The sequence below is a fragment of the Mobula hypostoma genome, chromosome 20 (assembly GCF_963921235.1).
Source record: "Mobula hypostoma chromosome 20, sMobHyp1.1, whole genome shotgun sequence".
Classification (NCBI taxonomy): Eukaryota; Metazoa; Chordata; class Chondrichthyes; order Myliobatiformes; family Myliobatidae; genus Mobula; species Mobula hypostoma.
In genome coordinates, this window is record NC_086116.1 from 13,291,321 (window position 1) to 13,314,570 (window position 23,250).

Below are 23,250 nucleotides of genomic sequence, written 5' to 3' on the forward strand. Positions count from 1 at the left end.
GCAAAAGTCTGCAGTCTCTCTACAGATTTGTTCCTCTGAGCCCCACGGGACTGTTGGGTGGTCAATAATATAGCCCCAATAATATGGTCATACCTTTCTTATTCCTCATTTGCACCCATACAGTCTCACTAGACGAGTTCTCCAGACAGTCCTGACTGAGCACTACCATGACGTTACTTTCTTTTTGCTGATTGGTGGGTGGGTGATACGTTACTTTTTGTGAGAGGAAGGAGTTGGTGATTTGGGGTCTGATGTTCCAGTAGGTGTTTTTCTGTGTGAATGATTTGTTAGTTTTTTGAATGTGAAAGAGGAGGTTGGGGGTTTTCATGCTATTGTTGCTATCCTTTTCTGTGAGGGAAGGGTTGCGGGTTTAATGTTATTATCTCTGGTTTTTGCGAGGGAGGGGGTTAGGGATTTGATGCTATTGTCGCTGTTTTTTTGCGAGGGAGTGATTCTGGGGTTTGATGTTATTGTCGGTGTTTTTTTTGTGGAGGGGTTGGGGGTTTGCGGTTTTTAATGTTCCAGCCGCTGTTTTCCATGTGGGCGATCTGCTAGTTTTTTGCGTAGGGGAGGGGGTGGGGGTTTGTTTCTTTTTCTTTTTTGTTCTGGGGTGGGGGTGGTTGATGACTTTTCTTTCAACAACCCCCATGGTCTTTCTATATTCCATGGTTATCTGGAGAAGATGCATATCAGAGTTATATTGTACATGCATACCTTGACATTAAAAATGAACCTTTGAACCTTTAATAATGCCACCCCTCCCCCTTGAATCCCTCCCACTCTGTTGCATCTAAAACAACAGAACCCCAGAATACTGAGCTGCCCGTCCTGCCCCTCCTGCAGCCAAGTCCCACTAATGGCTCCAGTATCATAATTCTATGTGTTGATCCATGCCCTGAGCTTATCTGTCTTTCCTGCAATACTTCATACATTGAAATATACACATCTCAGAACATTAGTTGCACCATACACATCTTTTGATTCCTCACTTTGTCTGAGGGCCTAACAACATCTGACTTCACAACCTCTCCACTATCTGCTCTGGCACTCTGGTTCCCATCCCCCTGCAACTCTATTTAACACCCACCCCACATGCAGAATTAGCAAACCACTAGGATATTAGTCCCACTACAGTTCAGGTGCAAATTTCCTCTTGCATACAGGACCCACCTTCCCTGGAAGAGTGCCCAATGATCCAAAAATCTGATACCCTCCCTCCTACACCAACTCCTTAGCCACATCTTAAACCATATGATCTTCCTATTTCTAGCCTCACTGAGACATGAGATGGGTAGAAATTCTGAGAGCACAACCCTGGAGGTCCTGTCCTTTAACTTAACACCTAACTCCCTGACGCAAACACGAGGAAATCTGCAGATGCTGGAATTTCAAGCAACACACATCAACGTTGCTGGTGAATGCAGCAGGCCAGGCAGCATCTCTAGGAAGAGGTACAGTCGACGTTTCGGGCCGAAGCCCTTCGTCAGGACTAACTGAAAGAAGAGCTAGTGAGAGATTTGAAAGTGGGAGGGGGAGGGGGAGATCCAAAATGATAGGAGAAGACAGGAGGGGGAGGGATGGAGCCAAGAGCTGGACAGGTGATTGGCAAAAGGGATGTGAGAGGAACATGGGACAGGAGGCCCAGGGAGATAGAAAAGGGGGAGGGGGGGAACCCAGAGGATGGGCAAGGGGTATAGTGAGAGGGACAGAGGGAGAAAAAGGAGAGAGAGAAAAAGAATGTGTGTATATATATAAATAACGGATGGGGTACGAGGGGGAGGTGGGGCATTATCGGAAGTTTGAGAAGTCAATGTCTTCCAGTGGCCACACATTTTAATTCAACGTCCCATTCCCATTCTGATATGTCTATCCACAGCTTCCTCTACTGTAAAGATGAAGCCACACTCAGGTTGGAGGAACAACACCTTATATTCTGCCTGGATAGCCTCCAACCTGATGGCATGAACATTGACTTCTCAAACTTCCACTAATGCCCCCCCCACCGGTACCCCATCCATTATTTATTTATATACACACATTCTTTTTCTCCCTCTGTCCATCTCACTATACCCCTTGCCCATCCTCTGGGTTTCCCCCCCCTCCCCCTTTTCTACCTCCCTAGGACTCCTGTCCCATGATCCTCTCATATCCCATTTGCCAATCACCTGTCCAGCTCTTGGCTCCATCCCTCCCCCTCCTGTCTTCCCCTGTCATTTCGGATCTCCCCCTCCCCCTCCCACTTTCAAATCTCTTACTAGCTCTTCTTTCAGTTAGTCCTGATGAAGGGTCTTGGCCCGAAACGTCGACTGTACCTCTTCCTAGAGATGCTGCCTAGCCTGCTGCGTTCACCAGCAACTTTGATCTGTGTTACCTAACTTCCTGAACTCACTTTGCAGAACCTCATCACTCTTCCTCCCTATCTCATTGGTGCCTACATGGACCGTGACCTCTGGCTGCTCACCTTCCCACTTAAGAACATTGAGGATTTGAACTGAGATGCCCTGGAACCTGGCACCCGGGAGGTAACATACCATCTGTGAATCTTGTTCTCATCGACAGACCTCCTTTCTGTCTGCCTATCATTATAGCTCTCTTCTTCTCCCCATTTCCCTTCTGAATCACAGAGCCGGGTTCAGTGCCAGAGATCTGATCACTGTGACTTCTCTTTGCTTTTTCACGCCTCCAATATTATCCAAAGTGATATTCCTGTTGTGAGAAGGATGACCACAGGGGTACTCTGCACTGACTGGTTAACCCTTTTCCCCTTCCTGACTGTCACCCAGTCTCCTGTTCCCTGCACTCTGGTGTAACTGCCTCTACATATGTCCTATCTATCACCCCCTTAGCTTCCTGAATGACCTAGAGCTCCAAATCCTTTATGCGGATTGTTAGAAGCTACAGCTGGGTGCACTTCTTGCGGTGTCTGGGAAGAACCAAGAGGACGTTTTCTGTTTTTAAGTGTGGATGGAAACATATTAAATCATTTGAAAGATAGTCAGTTAATTACTTGGAGACGAAGACATTAAAGGGTCATAGGGCTTCTATCCATACATGTAAACATCGAGATTACTTAAATATGGATGATGCAATAAATGGTATTACATTATTGAGACATGGTGGTAGTGAAAATAATTAACTGTGAAGCAATTAACTCAAGTACAGGTAATTACTTTGGCAAAGACTAATATCTCAGGCAAAAAACTGGAGGTTCACTCTGCAACATCTCTATGGTATAAAATATGGAGAAACAATTTACTGAGCAGCACACAAAATAAATCACAGCATTGAGTAGTCATTATTGTCAGCAGCAAAATTACACAAAGTTGTAAAAGGGAAGGAGATCTGAGGTGGGAAAGAGTCTGAGTGTACCTCCCAGAAAGCTCTTTGACAACGTGAAATGAGTTTCTGAGTAACTAGGAAGGCTATAATGATATTCAACAATTTTCTTGCAGTCATCGGTAATCCACAGTACATGGCGGGAGATGCATCTCCCTTTGCCATTGTTAACTTACTGCTGAGAGCTGTAGAGAGCCATGGATGCACTTGCTAAGGTTTCAACATTTTTGGAGATCTTGTTGCTGTCAGAATGGTTGCCAGTGGCTATACGATATCCATGCAATTCCAGACTGAGTGTTGCCTCACAGGGCAATTTCCGAATCTCAATGGGCATGCATATTCTGAAATGGAAACAGCATCTTGTTTAACCCAAAACAGAAAACAATTCTTGGGCCACATGCAGTTGGCTGCAAGGATGCAGCAGCATCGTAGGAGGAAAGAAATTGATCTTGTTTTGGGCTGAAGTTCTCCATCAGGCCTGAGAGTGGAGAGGCAAGATGGCCACCATAGACAGAAGAAGGGGAGTGGCAAGAAAGAATGCTAAGGGGATGGGGGACGAAAAAGGGTGTAAGATGACAGGCAGATAGGGCAAGTGAATGGGAATGGAGTTGGGGGAATCCGGAATGGTATGCTGGCATTCATAGCAAGAGGATTCGAATACAGAAGCAGGGAGGTACTACTGCAGTTGTACAAGGCCTTAGTGAGACCACACCTGGAGTATCGTGTGCAATTTTGGTTCCCTAATCTGAGGAAAGACATCCTTGCCATAGAGGGAGTACAAAGAAGGTTCACCAGATTGATTCCTGGATGGCAGTACTTTCATATGATGAAAGACTGGATCAACTAGGCTTATCCTCGTTGGAATTTAGAAGATTGAGGGGGGATCTCATTGAAACGTATAAAATCCTAAAGGGATTGGACCGGCTAGATGCAGGAAAATTGTTCCCGATGTTGAGGAAGTCCAGAACGAGGGGTTACAGTTTGAGGATAAAGGGGAAGCCTTTTAGGACCGAGATTAGGAAAAACTTCTTCACATAGAGAGTGGTGAATCTGTGGAATTCTCTGCTACAGGAGACAGTTGAGGCCAGTTCATTGGCTATATTTAAGAGGGAGTTAGATATGGCCCTTGTGGCTAAAGGGATCAGGGGGTATGGAGGGAAGGCTGGTGCAGGGTTCTGAGTTGGATGATCAGCCATGATCATACTGAATGGCAGTGCAGGCTCGAAGGGCCGAATGGCCTACTCCTGCACCTATTTTCTATGTTTCTAGATGGACGTAGACAAAGAGAAAGAGGAAAAAGGAAGAAAACAGCAAGATGTGAGGAGGGGAGCGTGAGGGCCAGAGATGGCTGCTGGAGGGAGATAAACAGGGACATCAGTGCTGGATTCTGATAAGTGAAGAAGGTGAGATTGGAAGAGGAGAAGGGAAAGGTGGATGACAGGTGAAACCAGATGAGAGGTTGGGGAAAACCTGTGTGAAGTGGGTGCATGGAGGAGAGGGAAGTGGACAAAGATGGGTGAATGGGGGATTGGGGAGAGGGTGGAAAGGAGGATAAAAATTGGAGGACTGGACGATCAGAAGAAGGGGATTTGGAAAGGGGGTGGTGAGAAGGGAAAATAAAAGCAGATGATTGATACCTGAGATTTGAAAACTGAGTATTCAGGCCATTGGATTTTATACCACTGAGACAGAAATAAGGTATCGCTCTTCCGGTTTGCATTGAGCTTCATCCTGGACAGGTCAGTGTTTGAAAGGGGAGGGGAGGTGAAATGTTCTGCAACGAGATGCTTGGGATGGACTTTGTGGACTGAGCATACAGTACTGTGCGAAAGTCTATAGCTGGGGTGGCTAAGAGTTTTGTGCAGTACTGGAGCAGGGAGAGGGAAGCATGGTTGGGAAAAGGGGAAGGGAGACGGGAGGGAGTGGGAAGCACCAGAGAGGCATTCTGTATTGATCTATGACCTTGGTGTCTTAGGGCTGGATGTGCCTACACCATGCCACCCCTCCACCCTGGCACTCCTTCTCTGCCACCTGACCTGCGCCACTCCCCCGGCATTCCACCCTCACTGCCCCACCATCTTTTGCTCCCACAGATTGACAAACTCGCTCTCTGCTCCAGATTGATAAATACAGTACTGTGCAAAAGTCTTAGGCACCGTGTCTATATATATGTGAAACGGCTACTGAATCTATGCTTGGTCTTGCCAATGTAGAGGAGGCAACATTGAGAGCACTGAATGAAGCAGGCAAGGATGGAGGAGATGTATGTGAATTTTTGCCTCCCTTGGAGAGCAATTTAGGTCCTGGATAGTAGTGAGAGAAGAGGCATAAGGACAAGTGTTACATCTACTGTGAGGGCAGAGGAAAGTGCTCAGGGTAAGTGAAGGATGGGTAGAGAGTGATAAGCAGAGCAAGGTTTCGCAAAGGGAGTTATTCCCAGGGAAGACAAAAAGGGGTGGGAGGAGAAGATGTGCCTGGTGATTGGATCACGTTGTAGCTAACAGAAAGATAAGGGATGGTGTGCAGGATATAGTGGGTCATTGGGTGAAGGTAAAGTTCAGGGGAACTTATCTCTATTCTATTTGGGAGAAGGTGGTGTGAGAGAAGAAGTATGAGAAACAGAGGAGACGTGAAATAGGACTCTATCAAACACAGTAGAAGGGAAGCCACCATTCTTGAAAAAGGAGGCCATCTTGGAAGAGAAAGCCTCAATCAGGGAGCAGAAATGGCAAAGACAGAGAAACTGAGAGAAAGGAATCACATCCACATGAGAGACAGGATGGCAAGTGGAGTGATCTATGTAGCTATGGGAGTCGGTTGGTTTAAAGTAAATTTCAGTGGATAGTTTGTCCCCTGAGTTGGAGATGGTGAGACTAGAAAAATGGGGAGAAGTATCTGAAAAGGTCCATGTGAATTTGAGAGCAGGGTGAAAGTTGATGGCAAAGGTAATAACATTGATGAGTTCTGCATGGGAGCAAGAAACAGCGCTAATACAGTCATCAATGAAATGGAGAGAGAACTGGGGAGAAGGTTTGGGACAGGGACTGTTTCACATAGCCAACAAAAGACAGGCATAGCTGGGGTCTCTGCAGGTGCTCATGGCTACACCTTTGATTTGTAGAAAGTGAGATGAGTGAAATTAGAAGTTATTTGAGGTATGAACAGGTTCAGCTAGGTGGATGAGAGGGTTGGTGCAGGAGAAATGGTTGGATCATTGTTATGGAATGAAGCAGAGGACTTTCAGACCTTCCTAATGGAGGATGGAGGTGTATAAAGTTTGGACATTCATAGTGAAAATGAAGCATTTGGATCTGGAGAATTTAAAGTTGTCACGTGGTGGAGAACATGTGAGGTGGGAAGGGACCGCACAAGGGAAGAGAAGGTGGGGTCAAAGTTTGAGAAGGAAGTTTGGGTAGGGCAAGAGCAGGCAGAAACAATGGGTCTACCAGGACATTCCTGTTTGTGGATCTTGGGTAAGAGTTAGGAGCAGGAAGTTTGGGTTGAGGCACCATCAGATTAGAGGCTGTGGAGAGAAGATATCTGATGTAATGAGATTTGTGACAGTGCAGGAGGTAATGGCCTGGTGTTTGTCGAAGAGTGTCATTATCCAATGGTTGATAAGAGGAAGCATCCAAAAACTATTGACTGGCCTCTGCAAGGTACAGATCGGTCCCTGAGCATGACTCCCACCTTGATTTTGTCTGTGGGTTTGATGACTAGGTAGCAACTGGTGCAAAGTGAATGGAGAGTTGTTTGTCCAGAGGGTTGTGAGGGTGGAATGGGTCAGAAGAGAGAAGACGTTGAGATGGTTCATTTAACTGTTACTTAGGTATGATCTGTAAAATAGTTTCTGTAAAATATAGTTTCTGTGCAGTACAGTGTCAAACATACCCAAGCCAAAAAGTAAAGCTCAGCCAACTCTATGTCAGAATGCAGCATCAAAGGTTTTTCCACTGTGGGAGTAAATTATTCATTTTGAGCATCTATTGCACTCCTGTCACTCCATATCTTAATTTTTAAAAGGGTTTAAACACAAGTGATTCAGAAGAATGCAACAATGAGTCTAGGCTGACTCCTGTAAGGTCACAGTGATTCCTACGTGTATTACCCACCTCTGGTTCCATCTAGCCAAGTGGAAAAGAAAAGGTTTTGTGATGCAGGTTTCTTCCGTTTTAATCACTGGACACAATTCGATGCCTCCGTATTTTAATGAACAAGAAACAAATAAGTTCTCATAGCTATACGAGGAGGGAAAAACAAAACGTTAGTCTGGATTTGGCAATGTCTCAAAGTTCAGCTGTCATCAGCAGCAAGTCAATTAAGTTAATGATGAGAAATATTAAGACCACAGGAGCTTCAAACGCATTAAGCAAATAAAATGTACATTGAGATTAATAGCATTGATAATCTATGTGCATATTTCATGTTATTCATTTCCATATCCATGCTTTGATTAACTTTGAGCAGAGTGAACACAAATGTAGAGAAGATGGCAAGAAACAGAAGCAGGAAATGCAGGAAACATTTAACAAGTCAGGATGGATCCGTGGAGAAAGAATGGAAATAAGAAAACAGGAAATACTGGAAACACTCACAGGACAGGCAGTATCTGCAGGAAGAGACAAATGTAATATTTCAGATCTGGGACCCTTCATCAACTCTGATGAATGGTGATGGAACTGAAAAGTTAACTTGTTTCCATCTACACAGATGCTGCCCTTTTATTTGTCTACTTTTGCATATTGGGTGTTTGTCAGTCGTTGTTTCAGTTTAGCTTTTCATAAATGCGATTGCATTTCTTTACTTTCCTGTAAATGCCCGCAAGACAATAAATCTTAAGGTAAAATATGGTGACATATATGTACTTTGATTTTAAACTTGCTTTGACTTTTCATTTTGGCCTGTCAAGTTGAGTATTTCCAGTTTTTTTTATTTTGGATTTCCAGCCTTGCAGATTTTTTTTGAAGGAGACATTTTCCAGTTGAGTTGAGACATCTGTTGTAGTTCAATGCACTTTGGGAGGACAAACTATAGCAGAACTTACACAATTAACAGTAGGGCACCGAGAAATGTGTAGAGCAAAGATCTATAATTCATTGAAAGTGTCGTCATGAAGACAGCATTTGGTACGTTGGCCTTTATAAATCAAAGTACTGAAGAGAGGAGTTAGGATTTCACGTTAAAGTTGTATGAGATGTTGGTGACAACAAATTTGGAATATTGTGTGCAGTTTTTGCAAGTAACCTCCAGGAAAGATTGAGTGCAGAGGGTGTTGACAGGACTCGAGGACCTGAATTATGGGGAAAGGGTGAATAAGTTAAGACTTGATTCCCTGGAGCATAGGAGAATGAGGGGAGATTTCATAGAGGTGTACAAAATGATGTGGGGTATAGATAGGGTAAATTCAAGCAGACTTTTCCACTGAGATTGGGTGAGACTAGAACTAGTGGTCATAAATTAAGAGTGAAAGGTGAAATACTTAAGGCAACCTGAGGGGGAACAGAGAAGATAGTGCGTGTGTATAAGATGCTGCCAGGATAACTGGTCAATATGAGTTTGATTGTGCCATTAAGTGGTTCGGATAAGTGCTTGGATAGAGGGGGTTTGAAGGGCAATGGTCCAGGTGCAGGTCAATGGGACCAGGCAGAATAATAGATTGGCATGGACCAGATGAGCAGAAGGACATGCCTCTGTGCTGTAGTGCTCTATAACTCTATGACTATATCTGAGATGTTAACTTATTTCCTCTTTCCCCAGATGCTGCCCACTCTGCTGATGTGTTGCAGCACTTTATGGTTTTGTTTCTGTTTTCCAACATTTGTTGTTTATTGATTGCCATCGAAAGCAGCATCCTCTCTTTTAACCTTCTCCCTGTGAGGTACATTCCTTTGATCAATCAATTCTGTCACAAGTCAATGGAATATTGTGGTTCAATTTCAATTTGTAAGCACTTGAAATCCAGACTATGAAAAGACTGTTAAAGGCTTAACTAACTGATAAAAGCATAGAATAAAGACACATTGCCGTAGCACTTAAAACAATCTCATGAAATTCTTAAGTAGCATAAAACCACTCTTGAAGTGCAGTTATTGTTAGAATATGGAAAATTCATGTAGATTGATAAAATACATAAACATAAGAGATTCTGCAGATACTGGAAATCCAGAACAACACACATAATGTGCTAGAGGAACTCAGCAGGTCAGGCAGCATCTATGGAGAAGAATAAATAGTTGAAGTTTTAGGCTGAGATCCTTCATCGACCTAAACATTGACTGTTGATTCCTCTCTATAGACGTCACATATAGTGAGCTACATACAAATAGATAACCTATCATAACAATAATGATCACTGGGCGATGTTAGTTACATGTTAGTTATGGATATCAAAGGGAATTTCCCTTTCCTTCTTAATACTCTGAAGTCTTCTGTATGCCCTGGAAGGTAGTTTGGTCTTCAGGTGAAGAAAAATCTATTTGATGGCATTTTTGACAATACACTGCTCCCTCAATACTGAACATGGGAGTTAGCCTAGATTGTGTTCTCGTCTCCAATGCAGGATGAACTATGACCCTTACAAGTTAGAGGCTCAAAGCTACAGATGAACTCCTTTAACAATATAGATTGCTCCATCTCACCTGTTAGCCCAGACACTGGGGATTCTGTGCACAGCATAAATATTGAAGCTGAAATCTGCACTGATCATCTGCGCCTGAGCCACAGATACAGTTTCTGTGGCACCAACATCAGCGATTTGAAAATCAGTGTCAAAGTTACTGCAGTAGATGTATATAAGGTGGGAAATAGCAGCAGTCAAGGTATTGATTGACTTGATGAGCAAACCTGTAATGGAGAAGAAACATTTTTGAAATATCTTTCCTTATGATGGAAGTATCACTAGAGATACTGGTATTTACTATTCATTCCTAGTTGATTTGTTTTTATAGAATTGTAGAGCTTGCTTGGTCATTTCAGAGTGAAACTAAATGGCAAGAGTATCAGTGTGGGACAGGGGGTCACAGATACTGCAGGATTCACTTCATGTGTTGTGTATTTTTAATATTTCAGTAATTTTACAAGTATATTGTTTGTAAGCATTCTTTATTTGTTAAATAATTCATTAAGTGTTATGTGTGAAAATATATGAATTAGCATACATCACAAACTATCACAACATAAGTGCGTAAAGTAAAAACTAAGACCCATTCTGCTGTGCTTCTGTCTTTTTCTTGCAATTTGTTTTATGTTTCAGATTTTCAAAGCGCTAACAGTGGTAACGGGGTATTTTTATAACAAACCCAAGATAACTGCTGAGGCAGAGCGAAACATTCAAGTTTTAAAAAAAGCAGAGTAAGAAACGGTCGAGTTTAAAAAAAAGTGCAAGACATATCTCTTCAGAAGGACAAGAATGAAATGGTTGAGTTTTGAAAAAGGAAGAAAACAGACAAATGCACAGGGTCATAAACAATGAGTACTGGATGATAATCAAAATTTAAAAAAAGCAGAAATGGCTGGCTACATCAGAAAATTGATGAGCAATTTACTGAGCAAATTGAGCAGTATTTTAGAGTAAATGAAATAGCCAAAGGGAAGTGAGTGCCAGTTTTGCTGAATGCATTGGGTTTAAAGGCATACAGATTTTTCAGAAGTTTGATTGCTCCAATAAAATGAGCTAATATTAATTTTGCTAATATCATGAAAGTAATGCAGCAACATTTAGAACTGAAACCATTGTTGATTGCAGAATGCTTTAGATTTCATAAGTGGAATCAAAATGAAGCGGAGTCCATTTCAGCATACATGGCTGAATTGAAGAAGTTGTCTGAGTATTGTCAGTTGGTACAGTGATGGACTTAGCAATGCATCAAGAGATCATTTAGTTTGTGGAATCTTGCAAGAAAGCATTCAAAAATAGCTCCTAACTGCAGCACAACACATTTAAAACAGTAGTTGAAATAGATGTATCAATGGAAACAGTGAACAGAGATGCAATTGAGTTACAGTCTGGAATGAAAGTGAGCGTGAACAAAATTGCAACATCTAAACAGAAACCAGCCTGACCAAACAAACTGTGTTATCGTTGAGGCAGGGGTTCACGTACATTAAGGCCAATGCAGATTTAAAGGTGAAACTTGCAGAAAATGCAACAAAGTAGAACACATACAAAGAGCTTGTTGGGCAGACAAAAATAAATAAACTGCACAGGGAAGAGAAAAAGATAAAACTTCAAGTTGCATTTTCACAAAGGGCACTAATCTTGATGCTGTTGATGAAAACCCTGATGATAAGAGTGGCATAAGAATGTATAGCCTTGAGAGTTACAATGTGAAAACTATCAAGAGACAAGCAATATAGCGTACATCAGAAGTGAATGGCAAATTAATTAAAATGGAATTGGACGCTGGCTTGGCTATTTCAGCCATTCCACAATATGAGTTTGAACAGCATTTCAAAGATACTAAACTGAGGCCTGCAGGTATCCAAATAAGGACTTATACAAGACAAAAATAACTCCTGTGGGAATGACATTCGTAACAGTGAAATATAACAACCAGCAAGCCACATTTGGGCTTGTACATGGTAAAGACATGAGGACCAGCATAATGGAGGCATGAATGTCTGAGACAACTACAACTTGATTGGAGATCCATCCACATTTGCATGCCACATCCCCTGTAATAGCGTCAACTGAGAGTGAATTAGGAAAGGTACTGAATGAATCCACAGCAGTGTTTAAGGATGCAATGGAAAACTCAAACAGATCAACAGTAATAATGTTAAATGAAAATGCCACACACACATTTTACAAAGCACGTCGGACTTCCTATACTGTCAGTGCTGAAGTAGCCAGTGCCTTAGATCGCATGGAGAATGAGGGAACTCTTTCCAAGATTGAGTGGAGCCCATGGGCAACACCAGTGGACTCAGTAGCCAAGAAGAATGGGTCTGTCAGGATCTGTGATGATTTTAAAAAAAATAGATCAATACTCTCTGGCCATATTAGAGAATATCTTTGTAAACCTTTCTGGAGATAAACCCTTCAGCAAACTGGACCTAGCTGAGGCTTACCTACAGACGGAGATGGAAGAAGTGTCCAAAGTGTTTCTCACCATAAGCACTCACAAAAGGCTTTATCACTATTATAGGCTTATTTTTGGAGTAGCATCTGCACCTGCACTCTGACAGGAAGCTATGGAACAGGTGCTACAAGGCTGTCCAGGCACTCAGTGTTACCTAGATAACAAGGAACATCTACATAAGCTCAAGGCAGTGTGAACAAGATTAGAATATTATGGGTTCAGAGGATGATGTAACAAGTATGAATTTTTAAACCAAACATTACTTACTGTGATATTATGATCCACATTGCCCAGTGAAGCTTGCGTTTCACTGTTTGGGATGCTAAGACAATCAAGAGGAAGTTGTGCAAAGCTGACAGAATCACTTCCTGCAATCCCAGAGCCAACTCTTACAACCGCCACAGAGGAGGACCCCAGAATCTGCCTTTGTTTCACAGTCACAAGTCTCACCTGCCAAACAGTGTGATCCCTCCTGTCAGTGAAGACCTTATCCCACACGAGTAAGAAAACCTCCATAGTGATTAAATATTTCGTCCTAAATGGGACAACTTAAAATTGACCATGCTGTGGATGTGTACAGGTATACAGTAGTTGTATTTTATAGCTAAGCAGGGAGGAATGTTGTGTATTTACCATTTCAGTAATATTTAAGTAATATTGTAAATGTATTATTTGATTAAGAATTCTTTATTTGTTCAAATATTTCATAATGGGTTTTATGTAAAAATACCTAAATGGCATGTCAGGATGCTACCATGTCATAAGTGCATGCACCTCACTTGAAGTAAAAACAAAACTAAGATCCATTCTCCCAGTCTCCCGTCTTTTACTTGCAATTAATTCAATATTTTGGAGTTACAAAAAAATAACAACATGAGGTCAGCGGGCTTCCTTCCCTAGAGAACATTATAAACCAACAGTTTTTTTTCTGATAATCCAACATTGTTTTTCTTATCCACATTCAAATTCACAAACTTCCATGAGGTATTTGAATTCATCTACTCCTGCATTAATGGTCCAGGCCTTTGGTTTACTATTCGTGTTACTAAAATCTGAAGAGTGCATCAGCTTTCACATTGTCTGAAGGACTGCACTGGTGGACATCAGAGAAAGGATATTCTAAACAGATGATCAAACATGTGGTTCAAATACCTCAGACTTGAACTGTTTGTTATTACCTTGCTAAAGTGTTTAAATACTGAAACGCAAATGTTAAAGTCATTTAGGCTTGTTTCAAATTATGCCTCACCAATGGAACTCGGTATTTATTGGTCCAAGGTGTGTGATATCTGTAACCTTCAATTATGCAAAACTCAAATCTGCTTCCTGAACCAGTGATCAGTTTTTTTTTCAGTATTTGCAACATGTATGCACAGGTGCAATGAAAAACTGACATGTACTTGTGCAAATGACAAGAACCTCAACATTGCAGCTCACCCTTTTGCCCTCAGGCATTCGTACTCCACCTCTTTAATCCTTGCCTATTAACACTTGCAGTCATTCTACCTTTTGGTTCATTCCGTTTTCTTGGTTTTAAAACATAGAGCACAGAGCAGTACTACATTAGCAGCCCTTTGACCCACAATGATGGACTACCCTATATAAACTAATTCCATGATTGATATAAACCCTGCCTCCTACACAGCCCATCGCACTCCATTTTTCATTCATCCATGTGTCTAAGATTCTCTTAAAAGTCCCCAATATATCAGGCTCAACCGTAACTCCCGGCAGTGCATTGCAGACACTTATCACCCTCCGTGTAAAAAACCAGCTTCTGACATCTCCTTAAACTCTCCTGCATTCACCTCAATGGATATCCTTTGGCAGTAGCGACTGTCACTCTGGGAAAAAGGTGCTGACTGTCCACTCTGTCTATGCCTCTGCTCACTCCTATGCATCTCTATCAATTTGGCTCTTATTCTCCTATATTCGAAATAAAAAAAAACCCTAGCTGACTTAACCTTTCCAGTAGGACATGTTGGACATGATTTTGGCCTTCGATATGTTCTCACCTTTCCACCTCTCAAAGTTCAAAGTTCGAAGTGAATGTATTATTAAAGAGCAGCACATGTCACGATATACAACCCTGAATTTTTTTGCAGGCAAATACAGTGAATCCAAAAAACACAATGGAAGCAATAGAGGACTGCACTTAACAGGACAGACAAACAACCAATGTGCAAAAGATCACAAGGTGCGCAAATTCAAAATGAAAAAAAAGCAATAAATATGAAGAACATGAGGTGAAGAGCCCTTGAAGCTGAGTCCACAGGCTGTGGGAACAGTTCAGTGATGGGACATGTGAAGTTGAGTGAAGTTATCCCCTCTGGTTCAAGAGCCTGATGGCTGAGGGGTAATAACTGTTCCTGAACCAGGTGGTTTGGTCCTAAGGCTCCTGTACGTCCTTCCTGATTGCAGCAGTGAGAAGGGAGCATGACCTGGGCTGTAGGGGTCTTTGATGATGAATGCTGCTTTCCTGCCACACCACTCCATGTGCTCAATGGTGGTGAGGGCTTTACCTGGGATGGACTGAGCTATACCCATACCTTTGGTAGCATTTTCCATTCAAGGGCATTGGTGTTTCCATACCAGGCTGTGATGCAACCAATACATATACAATCTACACACATCTATAGAAGTTTGTCAAAGTTTTAAATGACATGCCAAAGCTCTACAAACTTCTAAGGAAGTAGAAGGGTTGCTGTGCCTTCTTCATAATAGCACTCTGAGGCCAGGACAGGTTCTCTGAAATGATAACACAGAGGAATTTAAAGTTGCTGACCCTCTTCGCCTCTGACCCTCCGATGAGGACTGGCTCATGGACCTCTGGTTTCCTCCTCCTGAAGTCAATAATCAGCTCCTTGGTCTTGCTGACATTGAGTGAGAGGTTGTCGTTGTGGCAACACTCAACCACATGTTCAGACTCCCTCCGATATGCTACAACAACCGTGATGTGATCAACAAACTTAAATATGGCATTGGAGCTGTGGCTTAGCCACATGGTCATAAGTGTAAAGTTTTGAGGGGATGATAGCTGAAGTAATTAAGAGCATCCTGATGTATGCATCTTTGCTGTCCAGATGATCCCGGGTTGAGCAAAGAGCCAATTAAATGGCATCTGCTGTGGATCTGATGTGACAGTAGGCAAATTTGTGTGAATCCAAGTCACTTCTTAGGCACGATTTCAAAAGTTTCAAAGGCACATTTAATGTCAGAGAAATGTATACAACGTACATCCCGAAATGCTTTTTCTTCGCAACAATCCACAAAAACAGAGGAGTGCCCCAAAGAATGAACGACAGTTAAATGTTAGAACCCCAAAGCCCCCCAAGCTCCCCTCCCTCCCACGTGTAAGCAGCACCAAGCAACAATCCCCACTTCCCCCACCGGCAAAAAAAAAGCATCGACACCTGCCACCGAGCACTCAAGCGTGAGCAACGCAACAGCAAAGACACATCCTTGCAGTTACCACAAAGACTTCGCATTTCACCCGGTATTTGACATACCACAGGCTCTCTCTGTCCCTAATAAGGGAGAAAGAGATGTCTCCGTTTCACAGTAAGTGGGGAGACATAACAAACAACTTGCTGGTTTACAATGTTAAAAGTCTATTATGACTGATATGCTTCATCACCAATCTCTCAAACCACTTTGTCACTGTGGATGTAAGTGCTGCTGGACGATCACCACTGAGGCAGGTTACCAAGTTCTTCTTAGGCACTGGGATAATTGAAGCTGAAACAAGAGGCTAGATATCAATGAACACTCCAGCCAGTTTATCAGCACAGGTTTTTAGTACTTGACAAGGTACCCCATCTGAGCCAGAAGCTTTCCTTAGGCTCACTAACCTGAAGGATGCTGTCTCATCGGCCTCAAGAGACTGAAATCACAGGGTCATCAGGGCCTGTAGGAGTTTGTGAAGATTCCTCCATGTTTTGACAGTCGAAGTGAGCACAGAAGGCATTGGCTCACCTGGGAGCGAAGCCTTTTTGCCACATATGTCGCTTGTTTTCGCTTTGTTCGTGGTAATAGCATTCAAGCCCTGCCACAGCTGTCATCCTTACCCCTGGAGCCTTGCTCTTTAACCTCTGCCTGAATGCAGATAGGAGAAGGCCAGGTAAGTGATCACATTTGCTGAAATCCAGTCAAGGCATGATTATGATTATGATCATAGTATAGCCTCTCATTTTGCAGGGAACCCTTTAGCTAATTTGACCTTGCATAGCTCTCCTGGATCTTTCTATCTTCCTCCACCCAAGCATTTTGACACTTTTGCGGACCTCCCATTTCTTTGTACAGTGTCCTTTTACTGCTGTCTTCCTGTCATGGATATTTGGAATTAATACTTCAGGTCCACGACTTTCTGATGAAGGGTACCAGACATGAAAGTTTACTCCGTTTCACTTTACAGAGATGCTGCTTGATTTGCCAACTTTTTCCACTAATTTTCTGGTTATTAAACATTTCCAGCATCTTAGTTTTTAAGCATTATTTTCATGAGCCCTAAGATGCTTTTTACAAGGACATGCTAAGTAAAAACTGTTTTAAATTGTTATTATTGACTCTACTTCCAGATGTATATGAACAGTTCACAGGCAAAATAGCAAGACAGTGAAGTAATCCTGATAATCTCCTCATCTGCCCTCAGCCCTCCTTTTCAGAAATTGGGTGTAAGGGCACAGCAGGTTTGCCAACATCTAGTAAGAGATATTGACAGGTTAATTCTTTACATCCAGTTGAAATGAAGGATTAATTCCCATCCTCTGTTTACAGATGCTAATTTTTGCTTTGCTCTGTTTTTAATGCAGTATGTAAGATTTGATTTTCCTTCCGATGACATCTGTAGGTTCAACATGCAGTGTCCCAAAGGTACCCTTCTAATCACAGCTGTCCCGATGTTGAGAAGTGTCAAGCTGAATGAGTGAAATATTGAAGAGCTAATTGACTCTATAGCCTTGCAGCCAAATGTAGACATATGTAGTCTTTGAAGGAGCCTGGAGCAAAGTTCCGACTCATTCAGGGAGTGGTAAAGATAAAATATAACCTACTATATCTCTACCTTCATCGCTGAGTCCACACTCCAGCAACTTAGAGATCAAAAATTCAAATGCCATTGTGGCAGCCTGTGAAACAATCCACAATAAATCTGATTACTTCAACCCAACATCATAATACATCAATGTGGGATTGACATAAATGCTCAAATGATTCATTAACATGTCATTCTAGAAGAGAAGGACCTCGGAGCAGAAGTACTTAATTTCGCTGCAATTGATGTTATGCAATAGACAGGGGTGGAGAAGAAGGCAATGGGCGTTCTGGTCTTCATCAACCAGGGCATTGAGTACGTGAGCTGGGAAGTTACATCCAAGGTGTTGGTGAAACTGCACTTGGAGTATTGTGCACAGTTATGGCTTCCTTATTATAGGAAAGGCATTTTAAACCTGGAAAGAATGCAGAAAGGATCTACAAGGATGCTTCAAGAACTCAAGGGCCTCATATATAGGGCTCTGAGTGAGATTGGGCAGGCGAGGACTTGATTCTTTGGAGTGTAGAAGACTGAGGGATGACGTTGTATGAGACATCATCATATCTAAGAATGGAAAATAAATTCTGCTGTGCTGACTTCAACATGAACAATTAAAACCACTAAGACCTGCTCAGCATAAGTAAGATGCCAGTTCACACAGGCAGTAAATTGGGTTTTTACCTTGATGTTTGGACAAGTGCACAGAAACCATTGAAGTCTGAAAGTAGAAAAAAGATAGTCAGTCTCTAAAATTGAAATTTCATTTGATTATATCTTTTTATTTTAGAATTTTGCTCCTAAAAGTTAGAATCATTCATTCAGCCATTACTCGTGATGTTTGGTTGAATTTTTTTTGTCTAGTTAATTGACCTGCTTATCAACTTTTTAATTAGATTTCACTTTCATGCATCATTTAAAATTATCAGCTTAATTTGCTCCTGCTTTATTCATACAGTAAAACTCAGTCACAGAAAATGTCATCAATCAAATATAGTAAACATCATAATTTGTGAAGGAAATACAATGTCTTTGTAAACTCTTCTGTGGGATAAAAAAGAAAACAACCGTAGAATAGAACTGAAGGATGTAAATTGCAAATCTAGTTCACTTTTATCCATTGGACCACAAATATTTTTGCCCAACAGTGGGGAGTGTTCAGAATTTTCTCTTGGGTAATCACTCCCTCTGAGGAAGACCCTGGATTGGTTCTTCAGAAGACAGGACAAAGAGACTAATTTGTCATTCTGTACCAGGTTCCCTTGTTATTCTAAACGCCAAGTTCACTTAGCATCAAGCGAAGATGTATTCAGGAACTGGTGCAGTAATGTCTCAAGTAATTTATAAAAAACAATCTTCATATAAGTTGGCATTTAACCCAGTGCCAGCATAATTCTGTACCTGGTGACAATGCTTAGCTTCCCCTGGGCAAAATTACATCCTCCGTACTACATTAGCCTGACTGAAGAACAGCCCAGGGCCAAAAGTCAAATGATGAAAGCTCTTTAGTCACATTTCTCCTGAGAGTCAAACAAAGACTTTGTTTGCTTCTGTTGATTTTCTGTCAGGGAACTAGAAATATTCTTCACCTAGTGGTCACCATCTCATTAAAGAATTTAAACTCATTTTTAAAAAATCTTGATGGAAACAAAGCAAGACATCATGAGGATCCTCATTAACAGTAATGAAGGTTATAACTCTGTGATCTTCTGGGAAATTGTATTTACAGATGGAGACAATTGCATTTGTCTGACCTGTCTCAGGATTGGCTTTTTATCTGGACTTATCTGTAATTTATTTATTTATTTAGTGAGCCAGCGCAGAGTTCAGGCCCTTTGAGTCACACTGCCCCAGCATCTCCTGACAACCATGATAAAACCTAACCTAATAATGGGATAATTTACAATGACCAATTAACTTACCCAGTATGTCTTTGAACTGTGGGAGGAAAACGGAAGACCCAGAGAAAACACCTCCATTGCATGGGGAAGATGTACTGAGATTCCTTACAGAACAGCACCGGAATTGAACTCCAAACTCTGGAATACCCTGAGCTCTAATAGTTAACCTTTGTTACCATGGCACCCCAAATGACTTCATATCTCTTTGCTTTTCTTGCCTCACTTTTGAATTTCAAAAAATTAAGATATTTATGCTAACAAATTTTAAAATGATGCCGTAATCTTTTCTTTAGTGCAATCTTTGTCGTAAAGCAATCCAAATTCTCATAACAGACTATAGATTCCTAAATGCAAGAGTTTCTGCGGATGCTGGAAATCCGGCGTAACACACATAAAGTGCTGGAAGAACTCAGCAGGTCAGGCAGCATCTGTGGAGAGGAAATAAATAGTCGACATTTTGGGCTGAGACCATTCATCACGACTAGAAAGGAAGAGCGCTTGTTCCTTGTTGAAAAACCTTCTGCAAAATCCTCAGCATAAAAAACAATTGTCTTGAAATTGGCTGGTGTCTGTAAAAAGTATGTTCATCGGAATCTCTCCCTAACATGTTGGAGGATAGCCTATAAGCTATGCTAATAAAATATTGTATTAAAATTCAGAATCTAATGAGAAGGCTGCAGCACTAATTTTCCTGTACCCAGACAGAATACCAGTTTGAGCCAATTCAAGGTAACAATACATACATACAAGGAGTGTAGGTGGTTACATAACACAACTTTTAAAGCAGGATTGATCAAATATTATATAGGCCACATATAGTGCACACTTACCTTCTTCGACAATGAAAAATTAGAAAATCAAAATGCTATGATTAGAGAGCATATCTAAAGAGCATCGGTTCAGCAAGCTGGAGCCTTTCCCTTTGGAGAGAAGGAGGAGGAGAGGTGACTTGCTGGAGGTATACAAGATGAAACGAGGCATAGATCAATTTGACAGCCAGAGATATTATCCATGTGCACAAATGGGAAATATGAGGGTGCATAACAGAAAAGTGTTTGGAGGAAAGTATAAGGGGAGGATATGTCAGAGGTAAGTTTTTTACACAGATTTGTAGGTGTGTGAATGCACTAACAGGGATGGTGGTAGAAGCAGTTGCAGGAGGTTCTTCGATAGGCACATAGATGGAAGAAAAATGGAAGGCCGGGTGGGAGGGAAGGGTTAGGTTGATCTTGAAGTGGGTTAAAGATTTGGCACAATATTGTGTGTTGAAAGGCCTGTAATGTTCTATGTCCATGTTCAAACCTTAAACATAGCTCTCTGTATACTTTGACACAACGTCCTTTAGATACTTAGGATGATGGAATATCTTTCTAAATCAGACCCTACACCTGTGTCTGATTTGAACACTTTGCTCTGGGTATGTAATATATCAAATTACCACCGCCTTTTGCCATAATTGGTGTTCATAGGATAGTCACAGAGTCATAGAGAACTAGAGCTAGAAACATGCCTTTTGACCCATCTAGTTTGTGCCGAAGAATTTGAACTCTCTAATCTCATTGATCTGCACCTGGAACATAACCCTCCCATTCATGTACCTATCCAAAGTTCTCTTAAACATTGAAATCAACGTTACATCCACCACTTACACTGTCAACTCAATCCACATTCTCACCACCCTCTGAGTGAAGAAGTTTTCCCTCATGTTCCCCTTAAAAATTTCACCTTTCATCCCAAACCCATGACCTCTGGTTGTAGTCCCACCCAAACTTAGTGGTAAAAGCCTGCTTGCATTTACCTTATCTTTACCCCTCATAATTTTGTATACCTCTGTCAAATCTCCCCTCAATCTTCTATGTTCTAGTGAATCAAATTCTAACTTATTCAGTCTTTCCTTATAACTCAAGTTCTCCAGTCCCAGCAATGTCCTTGTAAATGTTTTTGTACTCTTTCAATATTACTTATATCTTTCCTTATGTAGGTGACCAAAATTGCACATAATACTCCAAATTAGGCTCCAGTAACATCTTCAACATAACATACCAACTCCTGTACTCAGTGCTTTGATTTATGAAGGCCAATGTGCCAAAAGACCCTATCTACCTGTGACACAACTTTCAATGAACTGTGAAAATGTTTTCCCAGATACCTTTGTTCTATCACTCACTGTGTAAGACCTACCCTCGTTGGTCCTCCCAAAGTACAACACCTCATACCTGTCTGCATTAAATTCTATCTATCTGTTATTGTTCAGCCCATTTTTTCAGCTTTTCCTGATCCTGCTGCAAGCCTTGATAGTATTCCTTGTAGTCCACTGCACCCCCAGTCTTGGTGTCCTCTGCAAATTTCCTGATCCAGTTAACCACATTATCATCCTTATAACAGGAATTCTGCAGATGCTGAAAATTCAAGCAACACACATAAAAGTTGCTGGTGAACGCAGCAGGCCAGGCAGCATCTCTAGGAAGAGGTGCAGTCAACGTTTCAGGCCAAGACCCTTCGTCCTGACGTAGGCCTGAAACGTCGACTGCACCTCTTCCTAGAGGTGCTGCCTGGCCTGCTGCGTTCACCTGCAACTTTTATGTGTGTTGCTTATCATCCTTATCATTGATATAGTTGACAAACAACAACATCCCTGTGGCACTCCACTAGTCACAGGCCTCCAGTCAGACAGGTAACAATCTACTACCACTAGCTGGCTTCTCCTGCAAACCCACTATCTATGTATTACCTCCCTTGATCTTGATTGCCAAGCGACTGAGCCTTCATGGCCAACCTTCCATGTGGGACCTTGTCAAATGCCTTGCTGAAGTCCATGAAGACAACATTCACTGCCTTGCCTGGTCACTTCCTGGTCACGTCCTCTAGAAATTCTTTAAGGTTGGTTAGACACGACCCAACATGCACAGAGCCATGTTGACTATCCCTAATCGGTCTCTTTCGGCCAAATACTCATAAATCCAGTCCCTTCACATACCTGCTAATAACTGTTTGAGCACGTGGACTTTATCCTCACTGTGTCTCTAAATTTTCACAGTGGACCCCTGTTGGAGTTCTGTGTGTGTCTACCTTTGGTCAATGTGCACCATGCAAGGACACTGCGGCCAACAGTTGACAAACATTTCATGATAATGGTGGTGCCAAAAATGAACATACGATTTTCTGATCTCCTATGATAAAATCCACATCACTGCTTTTTCCAGTCTTTTGGAAAGCATCTGCCAGTTGGCTTCAGGATGGTGTTGGATTAGAGTGTAAAATTGCTATTTTTCTTGTAGTTTAACTTTTACTATACTTGCTTGTATTTTTGCAAAACCATGTGTAATTATTCATTGAATATTTCAGTAATTGTAGCTGTTTCCATTTTCTTTTCCAAAAGTTTCTGTGCAGCAAGTGAGTAGCCATTGAATCTGGCTATTTCTTGTCACCAGAATTTCTTTTCTTTTTGTCTAGTTTCAGCTAGATTTTAGTATAAGAAATGAATCTCAAGGTTATACTGATTAAGTCTGCACACTTTGATAATATATTTACTTTGAAATTTGAACAACTTCTTGTTCTTTTGCTTTCCTTTGTTCTTATTACATTCAATAAATGGATATAACCACCAAGTTTTATACTTAATTCTTGACTTACGAAGAATCTTCGGATTACAAAATCACTAGGATCTAGCAGTGGATTCCCAGATTCCACAAATAAATAGATATGCTGGATTTTGCTAGCCCAATGTACTCTGCTTTCATCTGCATTACCTCATAACTGATGGTTCATTTCAGCATGTCCCGACAGCATAGACTCCCTCTCTCTGGAGATGCCATTGCCTGACACTTCGGTGATCTGAATGCTACTTACTAGCACAAGCCAGCATGTTCTTTAAGTGTTGCTATATGCAGGCCAGGACTGCTTG

At 41.6% G+C, this 23,250-nt stretch overlaps 1 protein-coding gene across 8 annotated transcripts in view; it reads right to left on the reverse strand.

Annotated features, from left to right (window-relative positions):
* LOC134359336 (phosphatidylinositol 3-kinase C2 domain-containing subunit gamma-like) overlaps positions 1-23,250 on the reverse strand; it is a 285,734-nt gene that overhangs the window by 176,996 nt on the left and 85,488 nt on the right. For all 8 annotated transcript variants that reach the window (XR_010021088.1, XM_063072428.1, XM_063072427.1 and 5 more), the window contains exons 10-13: positions 18,130-18,166; positions 9,975-10,179; positions 7,449-7,574; positions 3,513-3,677 (exon numbers count right to left, since the gene is read on the reverse strand). Coding sequence is in view for 7 of the 8 variants with exons in the window: in XM_063072428.1 (XP_062928498.1) it covers positions 3,513-3,677; positions 7,449-7,574; positions 9,975-10,179; positions 18,130-18,166 (533 nt within the window). In the remaining variant the exon portion in view is untranslated. The remainder of the gene's footprint in view (positions 1-3,512; positions 3,678-7,448; positions 7,575-9,974; positions 10,180-18,129; positions 18,167-23,250) is intronic.